This window comes from Rhinichthys klamathensis, unplaced genomic scaffold (genome assembly GCF_029890125.1).
Source record: "Rhinichthys klamathensis goyatoka isolate OS25496 unplaced genomic scaffold, OSU_Roscu_1.1 h1tg000191l_1, whole genome shotgun sequence".
Lineage (NCBI taxonomy): Eukaryota > Metazoa > Chordata > Actinopteri > Cypriniformes > Leuciscidae > Rhinichthys > Rhinichthys klamathensis.
Genome location: NW_026606717.1, coordinates 2,155,292 through 2,168,439, shown reverse-complemented (window position 1 = coordinate 2,168,439; position 13,148 = coordinate 2,155,292). Strand labels below are relative to the sequence as shown.

Sequence of the window (13,148 nt, the reverse complement as noted above, 5' to 3'; positions counted from 1 at the left end):
AAACACTTACGTGTGTTGATCATTGTACACATTGATGAACACCATGGCCAATCAGAAGTGTTTACGATTCCGCTCAACAGCGCTCAAAGCGTCACAATTTAAAAATTTCATTACCGAATTGGTACCGAAGTCGGTACTTTTTGACAACCCTATTGGGGCAGTAAGATTTTTTTTTTTTTAAAGAAATTACAAATTAGTCATATATAATGTTACAAAAGATGTCTCTTTTAAATAAATGATGTTCTTTTGAACTTTTTATTCATCAAATCATAAACTTTTACATCTTTAAATTTTTACAAAACATATATAAGATAATAACTGATAATAATAAGAAATGTTTCTTGAGTATCTGTCACAACTAGTGGTTGTAGATAGGCAGATGAAGATGAATGTCAAAGTAAAGTCTTTAATAGATAATCCAAACTCACCCCAATCCTTCTCGATTAATTCTTTCCAAATAGAGCTAAGCAAGTCATCTGGTGAAAAAATAAAATAAATAATAGAAATAAATAAACAAAAATTACTAGATTAAACACAGATCAAGGCAGGAATTGGGGAACCAAACGTATGCATAGACGAACATATCCGTGACAAAACACCGCCTCCCGGAAGGCGCGTCCTCCCGCCAAAACAGAAGAGACGAGGATCTGAGGGAGAAGCCATAATGTAATCTTGGCAGGTGACATCCGGGGGACGACTGGTGGAGATGGAGCCATTGTTAGGGAATTGCTGGGCACAGATGGAGAGCCGATGGTACTGAGCGACACCGCTGGCACTAGAGACCAAGGCGGAGCCGCGGCGACGAGCGTCCGATGTGGAGCTTGAGTGCTCAAGGACTGAGGCGGAGCTGGTGTGACGGAGGACAGAGGCAGAGCCGGAGGGGAGGAGGAACCCGCTAAAGCCGTAGGGGTGGTGGGTCGGAGCGCAGTGGAAGGCTCGTAAGTCCATGGAGCAGGCAGAGTGACGACTGACCAAGGTTGAGCCGCTGGGATGAGGGAACCCGGTGGGGCCGTAAGGCCGAGGGTCTCTGGTGGAGCCAACAGGTTGACAGGGCGAGGTGGAGCGAGGAGATCAGAAGCCGGAGGCGGAGCCGAGGGATCCTCTTGCTTCAGTGAAGCTGGTGATTGCACAACCTGAGGTTTCACAACAACACAAGGCGTCACAGGCATCCAGCTGAGTGGCTTGAGGACTGGGTGAGCTCTGCGGTGAGGGTGAGAGAGGGAAGCTGGACAGGATCAATAATGATAAGTCAAAGTCCATACAGGTTGACGATGCAGTCTCAATGCTGGCTTGAACCAGCGGTGATGAAGAAGAAACAAATGATTCAGGGTGGGATAGGGTTGGAGGCAGTACCCCAGTGTCCCATTCTATCACCCAGTCCTCTTGGTCTAATTCCCCCAGGTTTCCTTTTTGCCACAGATGTTTCTGGCTCACACCCCTGGTCAGACTCACTCTGGGGCTCCGGCTCTGGGGCGATGGTCGGTGCTGTCCTCACTTCATTGGGCTCTGGCTCATTCATCGCGGCAGGAGGAAGCTCTCGTCTGCGGGGGGCTCTAGCAAAATCTCCGCAGTGCAGGGTGAGTCTGGGTCTAGCTGTTGTCTGGATAGGGGGTAGACACTCTCCAGATGATGGTAGTTTGCCCTGATCCAAAACGGCAATTTCACCGTCCCGTCGTGATAGGTGGAATTGGCGGCGAGACGGCAAATCTACAGCAAATAGTCCATTAAGCTCAGGCCCCTCCTGGCCAAAGCAGTGATCGGAGCTGCAAAATCCATTTTAGGTTGGGTATTCTGTCACAACTGGTGGTTGTAAATAGGCACACGACAATAAAGATGAATGTCAAAGTAAAGTCTTTAAAAGATAATCCAAAAGGCAAACACAGATCAAGGCAGGAAAAGCGCAACAACACATATGCAGAGACGAACATATACATGACAGCAGCAAATCAGCATATTAGAATGATTTCTGAAGGATCATGTGACACTGAAGACTGGAGGAATGATGCTGAAAATTCAGCTTTGCCATCACAGGAATAAAGTACATTTTAAAATATATTCAAACAGTCAGCAGTTCTTTAAAATTTTAATAATATTTCACAATAATCCTCCTGTCATACTGTATTTTCGATCATATAAGTGCAGCCTTGATGAGCATAAGAGACTTCTTTTTAAAAACATAACAAAATCTTACCGACCCCAAACTTTTAAACGGTAGTGTACATGCCAAAGGCACAGATGATAGAAAAACATATTTCAATCTAATATAATCCATTGATATTGGATGATTTGTAATTTTGGGGTGAACTCTCCCTTTTATTGTTACTCAAGTGTTGTTTTTTGTTCTTTTTGGCAGAGGGAGACAGTCACTTAAAGGACTTGATGCTGGTGGTGTCTATCGTGATTGGAGTGGGAGGCTGCTGGTTCGCCTACATACAGAACCGAAATTCTAGGGACCACGTGGGCAAGATGATAAAGGACTTAGAAGGCCTTCAGAGAGCTGAGCAGAGCCTCCTGGACCTGCAGCAGAAGTAAGCACTCAGTTTGTATAAATGAACAGAAAACACACTTACAGTGAATAGCAGCTAGCAGGCTGGAAAAGCTTTAAAGTGGAAATGTGATGCTTATATTTCATGATGCACAGTTGAATCATTTTAGTGAAACAGGACTACTTGTCTAGGTGGAGGAACATCTGGTTGTAAGTTAGCAATGTAATTCCTGTAGGTGGAGTTTGAAGAACTCAGCTGCATTGTAAACAGTGTTTCCATTTCATGGATAGTTACATCATACCCCAAGCAAAAGAAAAAACCCAAAGTTCACTTTTTAGCTGGTCATGAAAGATTTAAAGAAAGTAAGTTTGAACAAACAGGATTGTTAAGTAATGCTGTCAGCTCTAGTCTCATGCTAACTCATGCTTAGTTAGCATGGGTATACTTTCAAAACAGGGAGATTAGTTTTAAACCTTTTTTTTTTTTTTTTTTGATAAAGTCTGTTTGCTATAGTTACCATTAACAAATTTCTAATCCGTTTATACACATTGGGGGATGAATATGAATTATGGTCTGGGGTAATTGACAGCATGCCACACATCAGGTTGAAAATAACCTGGAAAATACATTTAAAGTTTATTTCTCATTCAAAGTGCAGTTTAGTCTGGTTATTCAATTTGGAGCAGTTATACTTATTAGTATCTTCAAACTTTTATTTTTATTTGAAATGCTAGACAGTTCCAGACACTGCAAAGATACAGGATAGAGGATTTGAGAATGTGAAATATCTTTCATCACATTGAGCTTGCAGCACAGGAGGCTACGTCACTTTTCTAATAGCATGATTCATCAGAGAATTATATTACATTAGTAAGCAGCAGCCTTCCGTTACGCTAATGAGCACTAATGCATATTACTTAATACTTTATACTTCATTATTTTAGTTTACTTTATTACACAGCTCTCTGTAATATTTGATTCTGATTTGTATTTCACAGAATTCTTCTGTCAGACATTTTTGTATGACCAAAAATGGTATATATTGGGCACTATCCATGGTGTAAGTGCAGAAAACGTTTGTCTTTTATTTTGTATTTTGCGTGTATGTTTCCAGGTGGTTTGGTCACATGGGTATCGGTGAGTATATACCTGGTAGTGTTTCCTGTTTGGTATTGTGTAGAGAGGGGGTGAGTAGCGGGGAGTGCTCACTTTCTGTTGACCCTTTATACGTATCTTCATCATCAATTGTCTCTACATGAATAGTCTGCTATCATGCCAATAAAACGTTATTGGATATTCAATGCAAGAAAACGCATCACGGATATTTCCTGCTGCTTAGCCTCTCAGCGGCTATAGGTTGCCGCTACACATGGCAACTAGTCGTAATTAGATAAATAATACTTGAAGAAAAGTTCATGCTTTATTGAAATACTTACGTTAAGATACAGAAGACAGAAACTTCTATGAATACATGCTTATTACATCTAAAGTGGCCTGAAATGAATGTGAAATACAACAATGTCAGTCAGATCTACACTAATTTGCTATTTAAAGACAAAAAGAGGAATTTGTCTATCTGTTGGAAATGTTTTCATTTCCTACTATCATTGTTCAGGTCAGAAGACTCTTGCTGGGTGATGCAAGCAATTCCTTAAATGGCAAGAGGATGGGCAGTGCTGTGCTGAATCCTGCTTGGAGTGTTTCAGACAATCGCACTATCATGCTGTATGCTCAGTTCAGCTGGCGCCCGCTGCACTGAGGCAGAACAGAGAACGTGTCTCTGTCTTTTTTCAGGGGTCAGAGGTCAGAGCTCGGAGAAGATCATGATTCAAACATCCTTTCTTTACGGTGCATTAATTTAAAGCAATGGCCTTATAAGGGGAGAGATGCAGTTTGGTGATCTATATTAGTTTACTCAAGGAAAAAGCTGTAGCGGAGGAATGTTTGTTGAGTGTAATGTGATTAAGTCACTGTGCAAGTATGGCCGGTGTAACAGCAGCCATGGATTTGAGTGTGTGGCACTTCACTCTAATTCCCATTTGGAACAGAGATCAGGACACCTCGTTTCCACTTCGATCCTCACCACGTCTGTCCCTGTGTGATGCAACTGGAGTTTCTGTCTGTCTTTCTGTCTGTCTGTCTGTATCTATCCATCTATCTATCTATCTATCTATCTATCTATCTATCTATCTATCTATCAGTCTAACATTCTTTCTATCTGTCTGTCTGTCTGTCTGTCTGTCTGTCTGTCTGTCTATGTCTGTATGTTTGTCTATATCTATCTGTTTGTCTATGTCTGTCTGTATATTTATATCTATCTGTTTGTCTGTATGTTTGTTTATCTGTCTTGCTGTTTAACGTTTTGTCTATCTCTGTGTATATCTGCATGTTTGTATATATCTATCTGTCTATCTGTCTGTATGTTTGTCTATAGCTATCTGTATGTTTGTCTATATCTTTCTGTTTAACGTTCTCTCTCTGTGTCTATGTCTGTCTGTCTATGTGTGTCTATAATGTTCTGTCTGTGTCTGTCTGTATGTTTGTCTATATATATATATATATCTGTTTGTTAAGTTTTTTCTTTATGAACTTTTCTATTTGTTCTATGCTGTTCATTTCCTTCCTTTTCATTTATCTTCTGCTTCCACTCCCAGTTATGAGTGTGTGTAACATTCTGCCTTGGCCACTGTCACATCATTGACAGTTTGATTTATAGCTTACTTCCTGTTTGAACATCATGGACTACGTCAGCACGAGAGAAGGCTGCCATGTGCTTCAGCTGAAAGCTTTGGAAAGATCACATTGTGTGATATCACGGTTGCACTTTATTTAACAGTACGTGCACTAACATGTACTTACAGTGTACCTATCTAAGAAAGTACTGGTAATATAAGGTAACTACATGGGTTAAGGTTAGGTTCAGGGGTAGGTTCAGGCAGGGTTAGTACCTTAGCCCAGTTATTTTAATAACCATAATAAGTACATACTATGTACATGGGGAACAGGACTGTAAAATAATGCTCTACCAATATCACAGATATGTATGTCAAACACAACTGATTTTAATTATTTTAAATGGAATCGAAGACCTCTTGTCAACATGGAACCACATTAGCCACATTAACACAACTAAATTTAGCCATCCTCCATGACTCAGAATCTCTATACGGTCTTCCCGTATATAGCTGGGAGGATGCATTTCCCTGTAAATCTGTAAGGAGTTTTTACCACATTATTACCACATCGAACAGGCCACATCTTGTTCAACTGTCTTTTCATGAGGAGGAAGAGGTGTGGTAGAGTCTTGCAGATCCAGTTCCCTTTTCATGTTGACTCAATTCTCCAGTGCTCCACCTGCTGGTGACTGAGGGGATATTATATATATATATATATATATATATATATATATATATACACTCACCGGCCACTTTATTAGGTACCCCATGCTAGTATTAATTCTTCGTGGCATAGATTCAACAAGGTGCTGGAAGCATTCCTCAGGGAGTTTGGTCCATATTGACATGATGGCATCACACAGTTGCCGCAGATTTGTCGGCTGCACATCCATGATGCGAATCTCCCGTTCCACCACATCCCAAAGATGCTCTATAGGTTGAGATCTGGTGACTGTGGAGGCCATTTTAGTACAGTGAACTCATTGTCATGTTCAAGAAACCAATTTGAAATGATTAGAGCTTTGTGACATGGTGGAAGTAGCCATCAGAGGATGGGTACATGGTGGCCATAAAGGGATGGACATGGTCAGAAACAATGCTCAGGTAGGCCGTGGCATTTAAACGATGCCCAATTGGCACTAAGGGGCCTAAAGTGTGCCAGGAAAACATCCCCCACACCATTACACCACCACCACCAGCCTGCACAGTGGTAACAAGGCATGATGGTTCCATGTTCTCATTCTGTTTACGCCAAATTCTGACTCTAACATCTGAATGTCTCAACAGAAATCGAGACTCATCAGACCAGGCAACATTTTTCCAGTCTTCAACTGTTCAATTTTGGTGAGCTCTTGCAAATTGTAGCCTCTTTTTCCTATTTGTAGTGGAGATGAGTGGTACCCGGTGGAGTCTTCTGCTGTTGTAGCCCATCCGCCTCAAGGTTGTGCGTGTTGTGGCTTCACAAATGCTTTGCTGCATACCTCGGTTGTAACGAGTGGTTATTTCAGTCACTGTTGCCCTTCTATCAGCTCGAACCAGTCTGGCCATTCTCCTCTGACCTCTGGCATCAACAAGGCATTTCCGCCCACAGAACTGCCGCTCACTGGATGTTTTTTCTTTTTCGGACCATTCTCTGTAAACCCTAGAGATGGTTGTGCGTGAAAATCCCAGTAGATTAGCAGTTTCTGAAATACTCAGTCCAGCCCTTCTGGCACCAACAATCATGCCACGTTCAAAGTCACTCAAATCACCTTTCTTCCCCATACTGATGCTCGGTTTGAACTGCAGGAGATTGTCTTGACCATGTCTACATGCCTAAATGCACTGAGTTGCCGCCATGTGATTGGCTGCTTAGAAATTAAGTGTTAACGAGCAGTTGGACAGGTGTACCTAATAAAGTGGCCGGTGAGTGTATATGTGAACTGTTTGTTCAGTAACGAGTCAACAGTGGTGCAGCTTGAGATTGATAATGTGTTTGCGTTCAGGCTGCAGATCGCACAGGAGGAGCACCACACAGTGGAGGAGGAGAAGGTCAACCTGGAGCGGCAGATGAAAAGGGAGATTGACGCAGCCAAGCAGGAGGCGCAGAGACTGCGAGAACTACGTGAGGGAACTGAGAACGAGCTGAGCAGACAGACATATGCAGAACAGGAGCTGGAACAGGTATGAGAAGGTTTTTTTTTTTACTCTTATCAAAACTTTATAGAGTATATATATATATATATATATATATATATATATTATAAATGGCAATTCATTTAAATAAATAGCATTTATAAAAGTAAAATAAATCAAATAGATTTATAAGATAAAACATAAAATAAAATGGTCAAATTAGCTATTATTAGAATGCAAAATATTGCAGAAAGTCAAAATTGTAAAGTTATCATTTATAAGTGTAGTACCTCCCCTGAAATGTATTTCATTTTGTTTATTTCAAGAGGGTGATTTTTTTCAATCAATCTTCCAAATCCTAGTAAAATAATGCCTCTTTTCATCAATCGCTCATCAGCAATATTTGGAAACCCTTGCAGTCTCCCTCAAATTCACCTTAGAGATGTCCAATCACCATGGGAACTGCTGAAGAGGTTTCCCTCATCAAAACACTGAAATGCAGCCAATATTCATGAGCGTGTGTGTTTGTTTTAGGTGCGAATGGCTCTAAAGAAGGCCGAGAGGGAGCTGGAGTTGAGGAGCGGCTGGTCTCCTCCTGAAGCTCTGCAGAAGTGGCTGCAGCTCACACACGAGGTGGAGGTGCAGTACTACAACATTAAGAAACAGAATGCGGAAAAACAGCTCATAGTGGCTAAAGAAGGGGTAAGATGGTCACATACTCACAAAATGACAAGCTTTAACTGAATATTAAATCTGTTTTGCTTGTTCAGCTAGCTTAGCATCCAGGTATTGCTTGTTAACTATGAAGTTGTGACCACCATAACAGGCAGAAAAGATCAAGAAGAAGAGAGGAACTCTCTTTGGGACGTTCCACTTGGCCCACAGCCCTTCACTGGATGATGTTGATCACAAAATCCTGTCAGCCAGGTGAGTCGCCATTTTGAGGAAGCTCTTGCCATTTTTGTATGCAATGTACAAGGTGAAGAATAATCTGAAGAACCTTTTTCCACTATGAAGACTATTCCTTTTGTGCATTGGAAAGCTTCCATGGACATTTTATGGTTCTTCATGGAACCATAAATGCCAATAAAGAACCTTTTTATTTTATTTATTTTAACCAAACTAAGTCTCACCTCTCTTTCTCTCTCACTTCTGCAGACAGGCTCTGGGAGAAGTGACCACTGCTCTGAGAGAAAAGCTCCATCGGTGGCAGCAAATTGAGATTCTGACCGGCTATAATATTGTCAATAACCCTGGCATGTCGTCTCTGGCCTCTTCCCTCAACCTGGACCCTGCTTTCCTGGGCATCCGCTCTGCTACACACCAACACCTACTGCTATCCGATGACCTAGACGACATGGACGAGGACATACTTTCCCCAGGAACCCTGCAATGTGAGTTTATCATGCACACAAGTGTGGTACAATGAGTCAAATCCGATCATATTCATCTGTGTCCAAATTTAAAGCTTCTCAGTCGCCTATAACCTTTTTTAAATGAGTTTTCTAACCCTAATACTTGGCAATTTAGCTTTCCGTTGAGCTTTGCCTTTTGTGGTGTGATATCATTGGCTAATGTCCGCAGATGCCGCCTGGCAGATGGATCGGCGAGTGAGCGACCTTTGGCCCATGGCCGTCGAGAGCCAATCCCCGTGGAAACAATCTGGTTGGCAGCATCCCCTTTATTCTCTGCCAATGCTGACACAAAGCAAACACTTCTATTTCCCTCCCACTGGCCAATTAAGACCTTCTAGATGGAATTTGTATTTACAGCTCTCAAAAAACCCTTAATTCTTTATTAGACTTTTGAAGTGCAGATGTGGAATCAGTGCTGCTGTTTATATTCCTTTTAAATGTGGATAAACTCCAGAGCAGGCGAAATCCATGTCCAGGCTTGGTCTATTATGAATTAGAAGCCTCTGATTCCATGTTTGCACTGATTTAAACTTAACAGGCCAAAATACCAAGTTTTAAGGTGGGGTCACATTTACTGTTGTTCGGTGAATTTTCAAGTGCAAAATCCTTTCATTACAATTGGAATCCACGCAATCAGAAATTTTGTTTGCGAAAGATTTCCCAGCACAGATTTCCCAACGGGTTCAGGTTGTTCACGGGAATTCTCCGTGTTGACCACCAGAAAGTTGCTTATTTTAAAAGTGACTTCTGTGTGAGCTGTGCTTCATGCATCGCTACACTGTTGACAATAGATCTTTTATTCCCGCCAAATTATGCCAAAATGTGACCACACTTTTTATATCGAAAATGATGCCACAAAGCAATGCTCTATAGGTAGCGCACAAGCTAGCTAACTCAAAGCTTTCTTTTTTATTATATATATGGGCTTTTCACACTGAAATTGTTAACCTTGGGTTATTTCTAACATTTGTTCTATGATGCTGGGTTTCACAATATTCACATTATGTCTTTAACGCAGCAGCTTAAAGTTAGCATTGCAAAGGCTAACTTGGGGTTAAAAACACATTGCTTACCCAATTTTTACAACCCCACCTTTTTGTTAAACTAAAGTTAAAAGTGGCCTTAATATAGGGTTAAAAGAAAGATGGTAACCCAGTGTTAAGCGCAGATTGCAAAGCCTATATTTAAACTTATTAGACGGCTCTTTGGAATATTCTGATTGGACGATGGCAACATTCTGCGCATAAACATTTTGTAAATTGTCTGTTAAACTATATTGGCTGTTGTCGCAAGCAGACAATGGGTCTCATTCACTAACCTAGTATGCGTGCAAATTTGTGCATGAAATCTGCAGATGAACATTTTCATGAATAAATCATGATTGATCAAAATCATGCAGTCGTTTATTAGAATACTCTAAATGTATTAACATTACAACGAGGTTAAGAACAAATTCATGCTCGTACGCACTTGTTGTGGATTAGACATACATTTTTTGTAAAAACGTCTGTGTATAAATACAAATAATCCACTCGTTATTGGTGAATGAGACCCAGCATCCTACTTGCTGCGTTCGTTTCATGTCTTTCAAAACACTCCATGGTCTTCTGACAAAATAATTAGACCCCAAATAATATTTCAAGTCCATTTATTCGTTAAGTAGCCGTGTAATAAGCTGGATAATGTACAGTCAGACGGTCATTATCCATCTCAAACGTTTCCATCATTCATACAACTAACCAAGAGCTGCATCTCTGCAGTATTTTTGGTGTAGGCTGGAAACCGTGTATTCGTCATCGTACATTTTTTGTGGACACTGATCTTCTTTGCACTGCGGCCTTGCAATGCTTTCACACTTTTATATGTTCACTTCCTGTGCCACATTATCAGCTCTGTTTTCCTTCATTAAGCACAGTTAATGTGGTCAATCATCATCATCATCACGCATGCTGCTTCCAGCTGGAACTTTCAAAATGTGTTTCAGTCATGTGTTTGTATTGTGGTCAATCTTTTGCATCAAAGACTGGTGTGATGGTACATGTATGTTCTCAAGTTCCCCTTCATCAACATCATGGCACAATATCTCATTATACCAGATATCATTTAGCACTATAGCTTAGTGTTCCACATGTAATCATCTAGTTGTCATGACGTATTGAATACTGTTTCCAGGTCCAAGCCTCCATTCCAAGTGAGAATACTATCTCAACAGCTGTTTTTGAGCCTTATAGCACATAACTATAACACATAGATTATAGCACACCTTTAAAGGGTTAGTTCACCCATCAATTACTCACCCTCATCATTCCAAACCCATAAGACTTTCTGTCATCATCTTTGTACGAATCTTTTTGATAAAATCTGAGAGCTTTCTGTCCCTCCATTGACAGCTACGCAACTACCACTTTGACACTTTAAAAAGTTCATAAAGAGATCATAAAACTAATCCATATGAATTGAGTCCGATTTTTTTGGAAGAGACACGATTGCATTATATGACGAACAGATTGAATTTAGGCTTTTATTCACATATAAACTTTCATCAAATCACACAGCAGTTGAGATTAACAGAAGCATGTTCTCTTGATGTGCGAGAACCAATGAGGTTCATTCTTGTGTTACGCAGCACGTTTGAGCTTCAGCAAGAACCAATGTGGTTTGTTCTCGCACATCAAGCAGGTTCGGTTGAGCTTCTGTTTATGTCCACCGATCAATGTTTAAATGTGAATAAAAGACCAAATTAATATAAAGTATCAATCGAGTCTCTTCAGAAAAGTTGTACTAAACCACTTAATTTATATAGATTAGTTTGACGATAATCATCAAAGGGTCAGTTGTGTAGCTGTTAAAGGGATACTCCACTTTTTTTGGGAATAGGCTCATTTTACAACTCCCCCAGAGTTAAACTGTTGAGTTTTACCGTTTTTGAATCCATTCAGCCGATCTCCGGGTTCTGGCGGTACCACTTTTAGCATAGCTTAGCATACATCATTGAAGTGGACAAGACCATTAGCATTTCTAAAATAAAAAATCGAAAATAGGCTACCTTCCGTCAACACAACGGAACTATTTTCAGGCGCTGCGTCATATCATTACGCCTGCTGCACTCATGGTACGGCAGTAAAGTTTCTTGATTATTACGCAGGAATGAGAGTATAGTTCCTAGCCATACCAGCCTAGAAAATCGTAACTTTACATTTTCCGTCGGTCTTAGTGCACGATGTAACTACAGAAGAGTCAAGTTTTAAATAGGAAAAATATCGAAACTCTTTGGATTCAAAAACGGTAAAACTCAACAGTTTAACTCTGGGGGAGTTGTAAAATGAGCCTATTTCCAAAAAAAGTGGAGTATCCCTTTAATGGAGCGATTGCATTAAAAAAAAATCTTCATCTGTCTTCCGAAGATGAATGAAAGTCTTACAGGTTTGGGTCAAAATGAGGGTGAGTAAATTATGACAGAATTTCCATTTTTGCGTGAACTGTCCCTTTAAGCTAAGCTTTTAAGAACTCAGTGTACACTACAGAACAGTCTTTGGGCTCTCAGTGTCCCAGACTCCAATATGGGTTAGGGTTATCTTGATAAGATTTAACGGTTTGATTATTTCTCCCATGTACATGCAGTATGTATCTCACAGAGACTGGATGATTTGAATGACAAACATCTGTGTGTGTGCCTCTCCTCAGCTCCCAGCCTGGTGTCCCTGCGGCCCCGTCACGGAGACCCCACGCTGAACCTGAGCTCACAGAGGTTGGTAGAGGGCAGTGAGAGTGAATCTGGGCCCCTGCGGCCCCTCGGCCGACCTTATGTGCGTCAGACTCGCAGCCACTCTATTGGTCACACGGAGTTTCTCCCTGTGCCTTCACTCTCTTCCTCTCTGTCTCATCCCTCCATCGTCTCTTCCTCGCGCTTTGCTGCGCTTCAGTACCGTTCCTCATACTTCACGTCAGTGGAGGCGGTCTCAGGTCTGCCGCCAACAGGGTTCACCGGTTCATGCAGCGATCAGGGAACTGAAAGCATCGGGTACCACAAACACAGTTTGCTGTGCACACACACGGCATGTGTGTAGGGTTTCCCTGTTAAATACTTTACTAATTAAGAACTGAAATATTTCCTATTCTAAAAAACTGACTGCTAACAAAGTTATTATTTAATTTTTTTAAGCTTATGCATTAGTTTTCACGCTAAATAGTAATGAATATCAATTCTATATTAGGCTATAATATATTGAATTATATTATGATTTCACTTTTCTTGAATCATAACTTTTTGATTTAGCTAATTTGTTTTTAATTATTTAAATGTAAATGCAGTGAGAAACCAAATTAATCCAGCATGCATCTCTTTGTTATTTAAAGTCCACATGAAATCAGAATTCACTCGATTTACTTTCTTTATAAAACGTGATCCATCAATGGACATCCTTCCAGTGGGGGAAAAATGTCTTCATATTTCTAAA

General features: G+C 40.7%; 1 protein-coding gene across 2 annotated transcripts in view; it reads left to right on the top strand.

Annotated features, from left to right (window-relative positions):
- stim1b (stromal interaction molecule 1b) overlaps window positions 1-13,148 on the top strand; it is a 38,570-nt gene that overhangs the window by 24,110 nt on the left and 1,312 nt on the right. Inside the window, exons 7-13 of one of the 2 annotated variants that reach the window (XM_056262075.1) lie at window positions 2,354-2,528; window positions 7,147-7,324; window positions 7,811-7,978; window positions 8,103-8,203; window positions 8,435-8,670; window positions 8,861-8,941; window positions 12,376-12,439. In XM_056262075.1, coding sequence (XP_056118050.1) covers window positions 2,354-2,528; window positions 7,147-7,324; window positions 7,811-7,978; window positions 8,103-8,203; window positions 8,435-8,670; window positions 8,861-8,941; window positions 12,376-12,439 — 1,003 coding nt within the window. The remainder of the gene's footprint in view (window positions 1-2,353; window positions 2,529-7,146; window positions 7,325-7,810; window positions 7,979-8,102; window positions 8,204-8,434; window positions 8,671-8,860; window positions 8,942-12,375; window positions 12,440-13,148) is intronic. The other variant, XM_056262076.1, reaches the window with a different exon arrangement.